The following is a 17,372-nucleotide window of genomic DNA, read 5'->3' as shown; positions in this document are numbered from 1 at the left end:
AACCAAACCTCCTCTGTGACTCTCCTGCACCAAGGATCCAGCAAACAAAATGGGACAAAACGAAACAAAAATATCCCAAAACCTGGATTGTCTCCATGGGGCTGTGGACGGATGCCTTGTTTGAAAAGAGTCATGTGTGGCCTCCAGTGCCCACCCACACCCTCCAGATTGAAAGAAGGGCTCCTCCTATACACATGGCAGGTGGGCGGGTGCAGGTGATGCCCATAGAGGGGGAGGGGCCAGCAGCAACAGGAGGAGGTTGCCCTTAAAGGTCTCACATAATAGTGCACCGGTTCCTCCGCAGCGCCCCCTGGAAACGAATGGTGGTGTGGACGTGCTTGCACCGGGCGCACCCCACACTCTTGAGGAGTTCACTGAAGAGCAAGAGGATGTGCCAGTTGTACTTGGCCGAACACTCGATGTAGCCGCACTTCCAAGTCTTCTTCACCAGGTTGGAGACATTCCAGCGGGGGATTACTCGCCCTTTCTGGAGGTCCCGTTTGTTCCCCACGATAATGATGGGTGTCTCTGAGGTGCCGATGACCCTTCAGAGAGAAAGAGAGAGAGAGGGATGGAGGAAGGGTTGATAAGCACAAGTCAGGGGAGGGGGAATGAGAAAGGAGAAGGGAAATGTAGATGCTCCATCTGCGGAAGGGCTCAGAGGTCCCAGCAATAAGCTGTGGTAGTAATCCAGCACATTACTTCTGGCTCACACAATAGCTTCTGCCTTGAAGGCACAAGAAGAATCCTTATGAATTACAATCAGGGGTGTAGTCATCTGGGCCCCCAGGGGATCTCAGACCCCTTAAGTTTTGGGGAGCCAGGTCCTATGTCTCCAGCATCCTACGAGCCAATCCGCATGAAAAGGGAGTGTGTTAGCCACTGAGAAGAGCCCCAATGAATCTCCATGGCAAGCTAGCCTTTTTTAGTTCAAAAAGCCAAGACAAGTTATGGCGAGGGGAAATTCTGTAACTGCAGAAGAAGAGACGGTGAATCCTGAGGATAGCATCCCATCTACATCATCCAAGCAGTTTGGTAGCAGCAGGAGATAAAATGTGTAGACACTGAATCCAGACATCCAAGCAGCATCTCTGACAGGGAGAAAGGGCAGTCAAATGGTGACAGTGACAGAGAAGCAGAAGGCAGCATTCGAACCTGATCAGAGTGGTTTATCATCTTAGAAGGTTGTGTGATCTTAGAAGGGGGCACGGCTGTGTCTATCAGGAAGGGACCCTGCGCTTCCAAATTGGTCACTACACTACTGATTACAATGAATGTGAATTCTCCTTTGTGCTGTGGGCTAGTTTCTACACCCCCACACACCCCTCTCTCTGTCCTCCATTCAGGCACGCAAGAAGCATGGTCAGAGTTGAAGGACACATCCCAGCCAGGCAAAATACGAAAGAAAAAAGGAAGAAGGATTCAAAACAGGGTGCAAAAGAAGGTGTGACTGGGGGCCAGACGGAGAGCTCTGGAGGGCCGCTTCCCCCCCAAATACCAGACTCCAGCTTTGCGTGTTTGTTTAAAGGGCTATGAATATGCAACGAAGTCCATGCTTTGGTCTACTTTATTGGACTGAGGTGCTTGCTTTTAACAGAAGTATGAATTATTAGGGATGAGAGAATCTGTCGGGTTTGGCTCCTCATTTTTTCCAGTCGTAAGTTTGGTTCACCCCATTTCTGTACCCATTGGCAATGAGAAACACAGTCGATACAAAAATTCATGTGCCCATTTCTCTCACGGCAAGCATTTTTTCGACATATACGCTTGCCTCATTTCTGCATTTCTGCAAGCTATTTCCTCTCACGTAATGCACGTTCGCGTGTCATTTTATGTATGCATATCCTTGTGTTGGTGAACTGCACCACAACACCCAGAGAAGTGTGGATCTCATAGAAAAGCTGCATTTCAGCTCTCACATTGGTTGGGGGAAATGCGGACGAAATGAGCTGCCATTAACAATGCAAACTCACACCTTGCTTCCCCCCATCCCTTTGAGTGAGTGCTGTAAGAAAGAGGGGGGCACCCCAGTTAGTCAGCCATGAAGCCAATGTGAAGAAAAAAATACTCATGGACAGTGCATCCGATATCCACGGACTCTTGCTGTTTTTGGGCAGTGGGGCAGTGAATCTGCTCTGGGTGTTGGTCGGAAATTTCAAGGAGCTGTTCAACGTGTTGAAACCTATTCCCCAAACAGGCTCAGCACCTTGGACAGCTCCCGACAGCAAATTTGCTCCAGGTCCTACTCTGGCCTTTCAAGGAGCTTTCCAAGGTGCTGACAGTGGCTAAAAATTAGATTCAGCACCTTGGGAAGCTCCTTGAAAGTAAATCCACCCTGGTTGGTTCAGGCTTTCCAAGGTGCTGAAATCCACTCCCAAAATAGGTTCAGCACCTTGGACAGCTCCTTGAAAGGTCAGACTAAAACCCGGAGCGGAATAACCGCCCCTCTAACACCAAAGCCACCAGTCACCACTGTTTTCAAGACTCCCCAAATTAACACCTGGATCCAGCACCACCACCCTTTTCTCCAGTCACATCCAGGACAGGATGAAGAAGAGGCATATTTTTACCTTGTTTCTAGGATCTGCTGCCTAATGGTTTTGACATACTCAAAGCTGTCAAAACAACAGATGTCATAGACCAAGATGTAGGCATGAACACTCCGGAGGCCCCTGCAGCACACGTCCGCCCACTCCTGCGAGACAGACAGGGAGAGAGGGACAGATCAGGGAACACACAGCACAAAACTCCGCCATGGCAACATCCCCTCCCAGCCCACCCACAACCTTGGAGGGAGAGTTCACTCTCACTCATCAGCTCAGTTGTGGAAGCAGCTCCTCAGGTGTCCAGATCAGGAAGATACCCACCCTCCCCCCAGGGCTGGCCCTAAGATAAATAGCACCCTTGGCACACACGCATACCCCTGTCAGCTTTGCAGGGCCACCCAGAGGTTTTATTTGCAACACATAATGATTGGTAATGTTGCATTAAAGTAACGCTGTGCTCCACCAATTTTTATCACAAATGACATCCAAGTGGACATTGGAAAAGAAACATAATTTAAAGCTGGCTGAAGATCATTATTTTCTTGTTAGTACCCAAACAACCTGTAGAACCTTGGGGGGGGGGGGGAAGGTTCCATACACTTGCTTTTTGCCACCCGAGAAAACATTTAAACATTATTAAAAAAACAGCCACTAGGTACCAGGAAGGTACCAGAAAAATAAATGGGAAGCTGACAGCGGAACATCCTTATAATGTTCTTATAATGCTCCATTCATTCATGCCTTACACACAATAATAGAGTGTATTAAATCCACTCTAGTCAGCCTTGGCCAACATATCAGGATCATAAATCGGGAACAACGTTCAAAACATTCAAAAAACACAGCCACTAAGTTGAGCGAGGCACCTCCCTCCGCTTGCTCACTCCTAAGGCCAGGCCTGCCCCTCCTCCCACATTGTCTCTTTATCCAGTAAAAAAAAAAGTGAGGAGTGGGAGAGCTGCAAAGGAAAGCATCCTCAGTGGGTGCAACACAAAGGAGCTTGAGGGGAACTGGAATTTCTTCAAATATTTTGCTCCGAGAAAAGCCCAACCACTGACCCCCTCCCGCACATACATACGCACCTTGGAGAAAATGAAGGTACCTTTGCAGAATTTCCTCCAAATATTCTCTATCATTGCACAGGGGGGGGGGAGAGGGAGAGACCACAACCATTTTTGTTTCTACCACCTCCAATCATGTCCCAGAATGATGGTAGGTCTGGCGGATTGTGGAGGATGCAAAATGGCAGCCACGATGTCAGTGCTTTGTCTATTATCGCCCCTTGCAAGGACAACAAGGGAAAAAAAGAAAAATCAAGTTGGAGGAGGCACGGGGGGGGGGGAGAAAGATACTAATTTCCTGGCACTCTGAGAAACAGTTGATTTTGTCCTTCCCACCGAACTTCTCTACCCACAAATAGGGTGGAGAGAAGTTGAAGTGGCTATTTGTGCACAGAACTATATGGAAGAACACCGAGCGAAGACATGGAAAAGGGTGCAGGATGCGGGGCTGAGCTTAAATTTTTTTGTCAGAAGACAAGCTTCCAGACCCCATGATTCCAAACACAGGATTGAGAGTGTGGGGGCAGTAAATTCTTTCAGAAGCCAGGGCAGTTAGTGAACGTAAGGTTTCTAGTGAATGGGTGGGGGCAGGGGAAGAGATATTATTACAGAAAAAAGGAGCATTGTAGAGTAATATTCTGCGAGAGAACGGAAATGGTCCAAATGTGCCACATTTATACAGGTCACGCCATCCAGTTTTACATGATGCAGAAATCGCCTCACCTTCTCAGATGCTTTCTTAATTTGTTAATTAAATTATTATTTCTTTATTAAATTTATATTCCACCCTTCCTCCTAGCAGAGGCCCACACGGTATGTAGGTCAGGGATGGAGCACCTCAGGCCCAGGGGCTGAACGCAGATTGCCCATTCAACCCTCAGGACTCTCTCCAGGCCCTGCCTCTCACCAGCCTTGCTCTTCACCCTCCTTCAGTGCTTTTGCCTGGTGGAATGATAATGAAGATTTGAATTTACTGTATATCCTGACCTTCCACTTGAAGGAGCCCAGGGCAACAAACAAGAACAAAACCATTGAACAAGAAAAAGGAAAATGTACTAAAAACAGTTTAAAAAGTTCCTAAAAACACAATTAACGATTAAAAGAAAACATTCTGTGGAGGGCAACAAGGATGATCAGGGAACTGGAAACAAAGCCCTCTGAGGAGAGACTGAAAGAACTGGGCATGTTTAGCCTGGAGAAGACTGAGGGAGATGGGATAGCACTCTTCAAGTACATGAAAGGTTGCCACACAGAGGAGGGCCAGGATCTCTTCTCGATCATCCCAGAGTGCAGGACATGGAATAATGGGTTCAAGTTGCAGGAAGCCAGATTTTGGCTGAACATCAGGAAAAATTTCCTAACTGTTAGAGCCATACGACAATGGAACCAATGACCTAAAGAGGTAGTGGGCTGTCTGACACTGGAGGCCTTCAAGGGGCAGCTTTACAGCCATCTGTCGAGAATGTTTTGATTTGGATTCCTGCATTGAGCCGCGGGTTGGAATTGATAGCCTTAAAGGCCCCTTCCAACTCTACTATTCTATGATTCTATCGTTTTATGATACTATGATTCTATGGTTCTAAAACACGGCTCAAAATATTCTAAAACCCAGTGAAAAACATTCTAAAAGATAGTGAAAAAGTTTCATCAACGATCTTCAGGTTCCCAGGGACAGTCCTCGTCAGCCATCCAATGCCTGGGTAAACAGGAATGCTTTCAAATTCCTCCTGGAAGTCAATAGCGACAGAGACAGACGCACCTCAGAGTGGAGGGCATTCCACAAATGGTGAGCCACCACTGAAAAGGCCCTATCACCAGTCAGGGCCAACTGGGCAGCGCTCGGTGGTGACAGCACCAACAAGGCCTCGTCTACCGATTGTAGGCTCCAAGATGGTTATACTGGAGAAGGCACCCATTTAGATACTTCGGTCCCAAGGCATTTAGGGTTTTATAGGCTAGGACTAGCATCTTGAATTGGGCCCAGTAGCTCACTGACAGAGCCACCGGCTGTCCTTGAACTGGGCTAATGATTCCTGCTTACCTGGATGGAAGAGATGGATGGAAGAAATGTATGCACAGACATCTCTGACTTCTATGTGACTGGCATGGACCCTCCTGTACAATGGTAAGAGTCACATCTATGGCTCTGCCTGCATTTGTCCACCACTGGCATGGAGGCCCTGGAAGGCTGCCCGTGAGAGAATGGGGCCCTTTGGCAGGAAAAAAAGGTTCCTTCCTTCTCTCCTGTGTAGATTTTGTTTATGTTGTTATTTATTTATTTATTTATTTATTATTTGATTTATATCCCACCCTTTCTCCCAGCAGGAGCCCAGGGCGGCCAACAAAAGCCCTAAAAACACTTCAAAACATCATAAAAACAGACTTTAAGACACATTAAAACAAAACATCTTAAAAAAATGTTTTAAAAAGCTTTCAAGGCATCTTTTTAAAAAGGTTAAAAACATTGTTTTTTAAAAAAAGGTTTAGCAACATATTAATAAGCAATAGCTTTAAAAAGTAATGCATCCTTAAGCATGGCATTTTATATTTTTCCATGGAAAATGGAAATGGACTGCCTTCAAGTCGATCCTGACTTACGGTGACCCTATGATAGAGGGGTTTCAAATTATTCACGGTGTGGACAGGAGGGCATTTTCGCTTCTGTCATCACACTAGGGCCAATTGGCGTCTTTCGACGAAGATTCAGGACAGACAAAGGGAAGGACTTTTTCGGCACCGCGCAGAGTTAAGCTACGGAACTTGCTCCCATGGGAGGCAGCGGGGGGGGGTTTGCCAACTTGAAAAGGGGATTTGACAAATTCATGGAGATGAAAGCGGTTAGCAGTGGCTACGAGCCACAACCGTCGGAGGCAATACACTTCTGAATACCAGCTGCTGGGAATCACAGATGGGGAGAGTGCTCTTGCACTCAAGGCCTGCTTACGGGCTTTCCAGAAGGCGCATCTGGCTGGCCACTGTGAGAAGAGGCTTCTTCTCCTTGGCGATCACTCGTGACCGAGTAAGATTGTCTTCCAAAATAAAGTCCTTAACAAAGGATCCATCTGAATCTATATCCACCACCGATGCACCAGTTCATGACTAGGGGCTTCTGGATTTCACAGTCCTGCCCCCGTTGCCATTCGCCGATCGCCACGGGACTTTTGTTATGGAAGACACCTGTGCATGAATTTGTTTTATGTGGGGAGATCGGCACACGATGACCAACACACAATCTTGACAGAAAAAGGCTTTGATCCAATGGCATGGGTACCACGATGATCGGAAGTCTTTTATCTGCTGCTGCCTTCATCCGCCTTCACAGCCGTTGTAACATACACATTGTTATCCTCCACCTGTTCTGCCGTTGAGGACTTTCTTGGATCGTTCTTTGTCTGGCTCCTCTCCCTTGACCTTACCGCCGTGGGTGACCCTGCTGGGAGTACATGACTCCCGACGGCATCGCTCACAGAGTTCATTGGAACACGCAAGGCCACTCACCACTGCAAGGTGACGATCCAGCCAGGGGTGCAAGAAGAGGATATGCTGGGCTGGTTGGGCCCCCCTGTGATTCAACCCAGCAGGCAGGCTCTTCTTTTCTGATTAAGCTTCGTTTGAGAGTGGAGCAGGCTGACTCAAGAGGTGGGGTGAGCCGTCATTCGCTGGAGGCATTTAATCTTCGCATCCTTTTTCCTCTCCGACGCTCACATCTGCTCTCTTTGTGTGGGCAGGCCACTCTCAGGACAGTCAACCGTGCTGGCTCTAGAGAGTCCCAGACTCCTCCGCAGAGCCACCGCCGGCTCACTGTGCACCGAGTCACACTGTTCCAGTACACTTCTCTTTTATAAGCGGCCGTTTTATTTTTCATTTGCCGAAAGAACATTTGGAAAACACCTGGGGGGTTCCCCAACAGGGAACGGCCTGGATTCTGAGCAAGGCTCCTTCCCTCTCGTTTTGTCCTTGGCAGAAAAAGTGATGGGAACAGAATTATACAGTATAAGTCCAACTGAATGCCAAGGCCATGCCTGGGGCTCGCCGATTCTTTATCTGAAGCTGCCTTTCTACTCTCTCTGTGACGTCAGAGAAGCTAAGCCTGGGGTCGCCAACCTTTGCGGACCAAGAGGGCACATTTCAAATTTGGAGAGCGTGCTGGGGTCACCAGTCACAAAATGGCTGTCGATGGTGGTGGTGGCATGACACAAAATTAGTCACAGTGTCGCATTTCCCCATCATTGTATTTCCATGCTAGAAAAGCCTTGTCCTGTTGAATTTCTGCCTGCCCTACAGCTGTTAAAGCCACAAGAACCCTGTTTTTCCCCATTGCAAGCCCTGAACCAAAGCCTAAGCTGCCATCCTGTACCCACTTAACTGGAAGTAAGCCCCATTAAACACAACGTTTAATGCCATTGTACCGTAAATTAACTTAATAGGAATTCTTAATGAGTGCCTGGCCTTTAGCTCCTTCAAAGCAGGAGACATGCCTATGCCTCTGTTTTCACATTTGGGGGTGGGATTCTATAACATTCACCCACATTTATTGTGTATTTGGAGAAAATAGCTTCTAGGCACTACCTGAGCTCAGATGAACCCAGCATAGGAAAGATGCATCCTGGTTGCTAGGGAAAAAGGAAGAGCAAACTATGGAAATGCCAAGGACTAGGCAAAAAAAGACAGAAGCAGGAAAACGTCACTAAAAGGAAGACCAAAACAGCAGCTCTATAGGACCCTGGGGATTCCTATTGCCTGGTGTCCAAACAACTCACTTATCAATCACAGCTCTGACTTTGTTCATTGGCTAATAACACTGACAGGCAGGGACAGGCAGGCTCATTGCACATAAATCACTTAGAAAGGTACCTGCACTTTTTGCTCCATAACGTTTTTTCTAGGAAAGCTAGAGACTTGGTTTTTTAAAAAAATGAAAGCACAGATTCTAGGCTATCAGGTGGGGTCCCATGGTGCCGTGGGTGATGGGTTGGCAACTCCAGAGCTAAGCCAATGGCAGAAACAGAGGCTGGAACTCATCATGACATCAGAGGTGATCAGCCCATCACTCTTGGAACTTGCTAGTATGACAACCGCACAATCAGGATGGTGAAATGAAATGGAAATGGACTGCCTTAAAGTCAATTCTGACTTACGGCAATCCTATGAATAGGGTTTTCATGGTAAGTGGTATTCAGAGGGGGTTTACCATTGTCTTCCTCTGAGGCTGAGAGGCAGTGACTGGCCCAAGGTCACCCAGGGAGCTTCATGGCTGTGTGGGGATTTGAACCCTGGTCTCCCAGGTCCTAGTCCAACACTCTAACCACTATGCCACACTAGTACTTGTCCAAAAGGCAGAATCACTGCAGACCCTTTGACAAGAGCCGACTATGTTCCTTCTGATGCTGGGATCCCCAACGTGGTGCTCATAGACACCAGAGCACCCTCAGGCACCCTCCAGTGCACCAAGGACCTTTGCTCCTCCCAATTTTTATGGCTTTGGCTTTGCGGGATGTTTGATTGGGAGCAGGTTGCCTGCGTGTGTGTGCTTTTTTCGTATGTGCTTTTTTGAGGATAGGTGTTTTGCCTGTTTTGGGGGGGAGGCAGTTCTGAGCACTGTCAGTTTTCCTTCTGCAAAATGGGTATTTTGTTTTGCCCATGACAGATTTTCAAATGGGCCCGCAGGCTCAAAGATTACTGGCAACCCTCTGTAAAATCTAGTGGTACATCTTCCTTCCTTTGGTTGAAGGGGATCATGCCTGATCCACACTTCTCCCCCTCTAACTTCAGGGATAAGAACCCCACAAAAGGCACTAGCCTGAAAAAAAACAGTGATTATGCTGGGCACATAGGAGGATCCGCTATCCTCTGTGCACCAGCTTGCTTGCTTATAAATTTAATTAAGGCACTTATAAATCACTAAATATTTTTTTAAAAAAAATTCAAGGCAGCATACACAAAGCTAAAAGGCAGAGAGTGATCACACAACATCATAAAAGACAGCATAAAATACAAGCGCATAAAAACGTCACAGTGGCTAAGAAAAAAATGCAATAAAATGTATGATCAACAGCTACTCTGAAAATGCCTGGGGGAAAGGCCTCTCGCATACCCCAAAAACATAAAATCTTTGGCATGTGCTTTAAATCTACAGGAAGAGCCTTCCACATTTCATGCAGTGCTCTGTTCAGGGTCTTACACAAGGCCCCTTTTGAGCTTCTTCACCTGCATGCAATTCCTGCCCGCTATAGGCGACCAGGCTAGCGCTTCAATGCAAGGCTGCTGAAACCCTGGTGCTTACTCGGCAATGAGGAAAATACACTCTGTATGTGCACAGGGGAAGTCTCTACTGTGAGTTCACTAACAAAATATCCATCATTACCAGGAAAAAGTGGAGTGGAGGGGGATTGGCTTCCATCACAAGAGAATTTCTCCGCCTCCGCCCCCCACTAGAAAGCATTACTATTCCGTCACAGGAGTTAGAAACCCTCCCCTGGCTACACCCCTCAATGGCTCTTCTCTGTGCCTGGCCAGAATGAGTCCTTGAAGTGTGATGATGCCTCTCGTTTGCCTGGATGGAGAGAAAGGGTGCCTAGAAATCTCTGGCTGTTTTGAAGCTGGAAGTTAGGCTATTGTACGTAGGTAAGTCTCGATCTGTTGCTCCGCCCACTTTTGCCACTAACCCTGCCCACCCACTGACACACTCCTCCTGCAAGGTTGCCCACAAGGGAAATGTCCCCCTTGGGCTGGAAAAGCGTCCCCCTATCCCTGGCATATATTCAACTGTGCTTTTGGGGAGGGACTACAATTTCCTCCCCCTGCCCCGCTGCTGAACCCAGGGGAGATTTGGCCCAGAAATTTTAATTTGTTCCCAGGGAAGGGAAACAACCTGTTTGCATAGGCCGTCTTAGAACTGAGTTTCTTGGTTGTGCTCAGACAGGAGTGGGGGACACATTTGGCCCTCCAGATGTTGTTGGACCTGAACCCCCAGCAGCCCCTGGAACCAGGATGGCTCATGACCAGGGATGATGGGCGTTGCAGTCCAGCAACATCTGGAGGGTGCAGGTTCCCTATCCCTGAACTAGTGGCTGATGAAGCAACAAAAGACAGGAACATATGGAAATGGGCTGCCTTCAAGTCGATCCCCACTTATGGCTACCCTACGAATAGGGTTTTCATGGTAATTGGACTGAAGCTCAATCCAGACAAGACTGAGATGCTGTTGGTGGACGGGTTCTCTGATCGGATGGTGGATATATACCCTGTCCTGGACGGGGTTACACTCCCCCTGAAGGAGCGGGTTCGTAGTCTGGGAGTCTTTTTAGACTCTTCCCTCTCACTTGAGGCTCAAGTAGCCTCGGTGGTTAGGAATGCATTTTACCAACTTCGGTTGGTAGCCCAGCTACGTCCCTATTTGAGTAAAGAGGACCTTACATCAGTGGTACATGCTCTGGTAACCTCACGTTTGGATTACTGTAATGCGCTTTACGTAGGGCTACCTTTGAAGACAGTTCGGAAGCTACAACTAGTGCAAAATGCGGCGGCCAGATTGCTGACAAGGACCAAGCGGTCCGAGCATATAACACCTGTTCTGGCCAGCTTGCACTGGTTGCCAATATGTTTCCGGGCTAGATTCAAAGTGTTGGTATTAACCTATAAAGCCTTATACGGTGCGGGACCATGATACCTTGCGGAACGCCTCTTCCGATATGAACCGGCCCGTGCACTACGTTCCGCTACGAAGGCCCTCCTCCGGGTTCCAACTCACAGGGAGGCCCGGAGGGTGATGACAAGATCTAGGGCCTTCTCAGTGGTGGCCCCCGAACTATGGAACAGTCTCCCTGAGGAAGTACGCCTGGCGCCGACTCTGCTCTCCTTCCGGCGCCAGGTCAAAACCTTCCTATTCTCTGAAGCATTTTAAGTTGCACTGATTTACTTTTTAAAATGTTTATTGTATTGGATTGATGATTGTATTTTAGTATTATTTTGTTATTCATTGTATTTTTATGCTGTTTTATGTTCACCGCCCAGAGAGCTATTGCTAGTCGGGCGGTATATAAATTTAATAAATAAATAAATAAATAAATAAATAAATAAGCAGTATCCAGAGGGGGTTTACCATTGCCTCCCTCTGAGGCTAGTCCTCCCCAGCTGGCTAGGGCCTGCTCAGCTTGCCACAGCTGCACAAGCCAGCCCCTTCCTTGTCCACAACTGCCAGCTGGGGGGCAACTGGGCTCCTTGGGACTCTGCAGCTTGCCCACGGCTGCACAGGTGGCAGGGCACGTAACCCCTGAGCCACTCACCGTGGGGGTGATCTTTAGCTGGCCCTTAATGCCCAGGAGACACGAGAGGGGATTTGAACTCATTGACTCTCCTCCCCACTGTGCTATACCAGCTGTCAGGAACACATACATGTGCTTATAAATGCTGTCAGCTCTTCCAGGATTCCTTGGGAATAAGGCGCTTTGAGGTCCCTGTGGTCTGTTAAGAACACAAACAGAGCCTGCTGGATCTGGCCAGTGGCCCGTCTAGTCCATCATCCTGTTCTCACAGTGGCCAGCCAGATGCCCCAATGGGAAGCCCCCAAGGAGGACTTGAGCGCAACAGCAACTCTCCCCACGTGTGATTCCCAGAAGAATACCCCCTCTGATCATGGAGGCAGATCATAGCCATCAAGGCTAGCAGCTCCTGATAGCCTTATTCTCCATGTATTTGCCTAATCCTCCTTTAAAAGCCATTCAAGTTGGTGGCTGCCTCTCGTGGGAGCGAAGTCCATAGTCTAATTACGGGCTGTGTCAAAAAGGACTTTCTTTGGTCTGTCCTGAATCTGCCAACACTCAGCTTCATTGGATGTCCATGAGAACGTTCTGTTGTTCTCGGCCTTCTGAGTTAGAGCCAGAATTGTTCGGTCAATTGTTGCTGCTGCTGTTCTAGGGGAACTGAGGCAGCTTAGCAGACCCAGAGTCTAGCTAGCTCTACACTGTCTATACTGACTGGAAGCTGCTCCTCAAGATTTCGGGCAGGGTTCCTCCCAGCCCAACCTGGAGATGTCAGGGATTGAACCTACATGCCAAGCAGATCCTCTGTCATTAGGGATGGGGGAGGGATTTGATCCAGGTCTCATTTATTTATTCATTTGTTATACTTGTATACCACCCCATAGCTGAAGCTCTCTGAGCGGTTTACAGTAACTGAAAACAAATACAATTGAAAATACGTATTTTTTTTTAAAAAAAACAATTTAAAACACAATTTAAAAATTTAAAACAATATAAAACACATGCTAAAATGCCTGGGAGAAAAGGAAAGCCTTGACCCGGCGCCAAGAAGATAACAGTGTCGGCGCCAGGCGCACCTCGTCAGGGAGATCATTCCATGATTTGGGGGCCACCACTGAGAAGGCCCTCTCCCTCGTCGCCATTCTCCGAGCTTTCCTTGGAGTAAGCCAATCTATCAAATGCACATTTACTGAAACAATAGGACCGAAACACAGCCATACTTCAAAATCTGCACTCGTTTGAATGTCACGGTGCCGTTTGCCAGCCAAGCAAGGTTTGCACAATGCACATGTTAGGAGAAACCGTGCACAGAAAATCTATAGGCAAATGTAACACACAATAGCCATTATATTCGTGACAATTACTTGCAAACATCTGTACATTAGTCAAGACTGCAGACAAATGTGTTGACTTGGGGAAATGTAGACTAAATTGCTGACAAATATTCATGAGGACTTTTTTTTTTTTTAAATGCAAATTGCTGCAAAATGTGAGATTGGAAAAATGAGGAACCCAGGGAACCGGAACTGGCAGATCCTTCCATCTCAATTTATTCCCTGAGCCACACAGCCTTTCTTTATATTTTAAAGAACAGTGGAGTCGAAAGATTTCAAAAATAAAATCATGCAGATGGATGGATGGATGGATAGATAAATCTATGGAAAGAAGATGTCGCAGAGCTAACCTCTGCATCTGGATCAAGCCTTGAGAGTGGAGATGGAAGGATCTGTCGATTTCAATTCTCACAGTTGCTCATTATTCTAATCTTAAATTCGGTCCTCCACATTGCAAATTTCTTCTAATAGATAATTTTTCGTTTGCCGTTTTGACTTGCATACACATTTTTTGCAAGCAATTAATATAATGCATTCTCTATATGTTATTTTCACAAATATATTCATTCTGTGCAGACTTTCCCCTCATATATACATTTTTGTAAAACATTGCTTGATTGGAAAGCTGCACTGAAAAATTCAGATAAGTGCGCATTTTGAAGGATGGCTGTGTTTTGGAAAGGGCAAATTTGAGCAATTTGGTTTTAAATGCGAATTTAATCAAATTTTTCGCCCTTCCCTACTTGAGAGTAACCCTTACAGGCTCTTTCCCACCCCATTTCCAAGATGGGCTTGAACTGTATTTATTTCTTTGGAACATGGAGACGATTCGTTCTGTGGAGAGACAGGCCGTACTGTGGCGCCAGCCATGAGTCCGTGTCTGCTGCGTTTATGAGCAGCCCGTAGAAAAGGGTGATCATTTCATTGCTTTTGGCTGAAGGGAAGACCTTGCAAACAGCCCTTCGTCACAGCTGACGAAGTGGGTTAACGTGGGGAGCTCACGTTGATTCCCACAACAGTAGCCCTGTAGCGTATATCTCAGGTGGGGAACCTTCATGAGCCCAAGGGCCACCTTCCCTTCCAAGCAACCTTCCGAGGGCCAGATGGCAAGAGTGGGCAGGCCCAAGGCCAAGACTAGGTGGAGCGATGAATGTCACATTTTCCTTTGTACAATAGGCTGGTTCCTGCACAAATTCACACGCCCCTTTCTGTCTTCCATCCAGGCAAGTGACTGGCATTCTCAGAATTCAAAGAAACATCCCGGCCAGGTTGAAAACACTCAAAGGGGGTGCAAACCAGTAAAGGGTGTGGTCTGGGGAGAGATCCAAGGGCCAGATAGCGAGGCCTGGAGGGCCGCCTTTGAACCCCCTTTGGGTCCGAGGTCCCACATTTATTTTATTTATGATTATATTTCTGTCCCACCGTTTCCTCCATGGAGCTCAAGGGGACTTACACATTTCCTTTCCGCCTGCCCAAATTAATCCTCACAACAACCCTGTGAGGTAGGTTAGGCAAAGAGATAGCGGCTGGTTGCCAAGGTCACCCACCCGGCAAGCTTCATGGCCAAGTGAGGATTTGAACCCTGGTCTCTCCCAGGTCCTAGTCCGACACTCTAGCCACTACCCCCTCCCACTTTTAAGCTGCAGTAGAGCCAGAAGCTCTAGGTCGAAAATCTGTGCATGTGATTCAGTTGCGCCAAGGATGCTCACCCTTCCTTTTACCATAAACCTCCTAGGGGAACTCAGCACATTATTTTCCCATAAAGAGGAAGGGTTTTGCACCTCAAACGTTTTTGCCTGGTTGGAGCGTGACCTCAGCCCCTGATAATGCCTCATGTCTGTTTGTCTGGATGAAGGACAGAGCAGGGTGCCCGAGCATGTGTAGAAACGAGCCTGATGTACAAAGGTAACATTTACAGCCATTGTTGTGGCTACTTGTGCATCTGGCCCTGCGCACCACAGCCATGTGGCTCTTGACCAGATGGGAATGCGGCTCTTGGGCAGAAAAAAGTCTCCCTCCTCTGGCCGCTCAGGTCAAAACCAGCACTTTGAATTGGGCTTGGAAACAAATGGGCTGCACGGACCCGTCTGAAAGCGCGTGTGCAGTGCCTGCCAGAATCCCTGAAGCCAGGGAGCGCCCTGAACGTGGCAGCGATATCCAGTGGATGTTTTTCATGGCAGGGGTGGGCGGAATAGGAAACCGCCTGATTCCCAAGCCAGGCCAGGCACAGCGGTCCAATCAACCTAACAGTATTCACTCTGATTGGCAGCACCTCTCCAGGGTCTCAGACAGAGAGAAAGGTCTTTCTTATCAACTTGATCTCTTTGTTATATAAGTAGAGATGGCAGGATTTGAATCTGGCTCCTTCAGCATGAAGGCTTAAGACTCCACCCTCTTCCGGGCAGAGCTCCTCCCTCTCTTGCCATCAGCAGAACAGAAATAAGACAGGTGCCTTCCCCTCCCACCTCCTCCCTTATCTTTCTAATTTGGTCTGTTTTATGGGACACAGAATTTGAAGCTTCTCCATACAAATGTTGGATTGCCTGGATGCCGAATATTGTTGCTCTTATCTTTATTATCCTGCCTTTCCTCCAAGCAGCCCGAGGGGGCAGACATGTTTCTCCCAATCTCTCTGTTTCATCCTCACAACAACCTTGCAAGGTAGGTTAGGCTGAGAGGCAGTGACTGGCTAAAGGCCACTTCATAGCTAAGTAGGGATTTGAACCCGCATTCCCCAGGTCATAGGACAACACTCTAACCACTTTGCCACACTGGCTGGCAATCCAGTCGGGCTCACCCAGCGAAGAGGGGGATTAGGCACCACACCAAACATCTTTAAATTAAAGCCCTACGCTCACAAGGGCCCCAGGCGAGCCCTCTGGCTCCATCTTCAGACTAGTGATTGCCGGTGGGGCAGAAGGCAGCAAGCTCAATGGTAGGTGGAGTCAAGGGCCAATGAGCGGCAGAGCCAGCTGGTTTTGCCCCCATCCTCCCCCTCCCGGCTGAGTTCTACAAGGGGCAGCACAGAGACGGAGGTGAAGGCAGCTCCCAGTCTGGTTGCAAGTTGGAAGGCGGGCAGGCGGGGGCTGCCTCAGGGCAGCCTGAGGTTGGCAGCCTCCGCTGGTTCAGAGCCGTCCGCTCTGAGCACCCGCAGTGAGAGCGAGCAAGACCTACCTGCAGGGTGTTTACTGGAAAAGTCGTGATGGGGGGAAAGTCCATGATTTGTAGGTCGTGGACGTGGCCGTTCATGACCACGGCAGGCAGGTAGACACGGCGGGCCTTGGTGGGGACACAGACCTCGCTGAACTCGTTGTAAAGGAACTGGCGGACAATGGCGCTCTTCCCGACTCCTTGAGCACCCAACACTGCAACCTTGAACGTTGTCACCATGCCGCCCAGCCGCGGCCCCTCTGCGCGACGTGGCGATCGGCTCCTCGGCGCAGTCCGCTGCCTTTGCGCTGCCAGGAAGGCCCCCGGGCTGCATATTCCGGCAGCTGCGATGTCAGCCACAGTCAGCAACCATGCCCTCACCGGCTTGGCCTGTCACTGGAAGACCAGGAGAAACATTGAGAACTGAAAAGGGGCCACCCTGGATCAGACCACGCACCCGTCAAGTCCGGCATCAGCTCTCGCTCATTGTGTGTCCTCAAAATGGGATAGACTGCCTCTGTACATGGAGGTTGTACTGAGTGATCTAGCTCAATGTTGTCAGGTTTCAGGCAGAGGCCGAGTTTATTTATTTATTTATTTTCACTTCTACCCCACCTTTCCTCCAAGGAGCTCAAGGTGGCATACATGCTTCTCTCCCTCCTCATTTAATCCCCACAACAACCCTGCCACGTAGGTTAGGCTGAGAGGTAGCAACTGGCCCAAGGTCACCCAGCGAGCTTCATGGCTAAGTACCATGGGAAGAGGGATTGACTGCTAATTGCAGCTCTGTGAGGGGAACGGGGGTTCTGCTAACAATTCTCAGCACCCTTAAGAAACTACAGCTCCCTCTGTGAGGGCGTCGCTCTGAAAAGCAGCTTAAAATGCTTTGCATGCATACCTACATTTTGATCAGAACACACGAGCCCGGCTGGATAAGACTGAAGGCAGCAGAGGCTGGTGCACCTTGGACAGCTCCTTGAAAGTTCGTACTAAAACCCGGAGCGAGTTCACTGCCCCACT

The 17,372-nt window shown here is 48.4% G+C and overlaps 1 protein-coding gene across 1 annotated transcript; it reads right to left on the bottom strand.

Moving 5' to 3' along the window:
- Positions 1 to 274: 274 nt before the first annotated feature.
- RASL10B (RAS like family 10 member B) lies at positions 275 to 16,592 on the bottom strand. The gene is made up of 3 exons (XM_061605046.1): positions 16,377 to 16,592; positions 2,571 to 2,695; positions 275 to 545 (listed from the first exon to the last, which is right to left on the bottom strand). Exons 1-3 carry the CDS (start codon positions 16,590 to 16,592, stop codon positions 275 to 277), a joined length of 612 nt encoding a protein of 203 aa, XP_061461030.1.
- Between the last annotated feature and the right edge of the window lie 780 nt (positions 16,593 to 17,372).

This window comes from Rhineura floridana, chromosome 21, assembly GCF_030035675.1.
Source record: "Rhineura floridana isolate rRhiFlo1 chromosome 21, rRhiFlo1.hap2, whole genome shotgun sequence".
NCBI classification, from domain to species: domain Eukaryota; kingdom Metazoa; phylum Chordata; class Lepidosauria; order Squamata; family Rhineuridae; genus Rhineura; species Rhineura floridana.
Note: the sequence above shows the minus strand (reverse complement) of the source record. Positions and strands in the feature narration are given on the sequence as shown.

What these genes read in the sequence shown, in the direction of transcription:
- RASL10B (XM_061605046.1), bottom strand. Translation starts at nt 16,592, where the DNA reads ATGGTGACAACGTTCAAGGTTGCAGTGTTGGGTGCTCAAGGAGTCGGG. An exon ending in TTCCAGTAAACACCCTGCAG is followed by an intron (nt 2,696 to 16,376) that starts GTAGGTCTTGCT and finishes TCTGTCTCGCAG; the next exon opens with GAGTGGGCGGACGTGTGCTG. An exon ending in CAGCAGATCCTAGAAACAAG is followed by an intron (nt 546 to 2,570) that starts GTAAAAATATGC and finishes TTCTCTCTGAAG; the next exon opens with GGTCATCGGCACCTCAGAGA.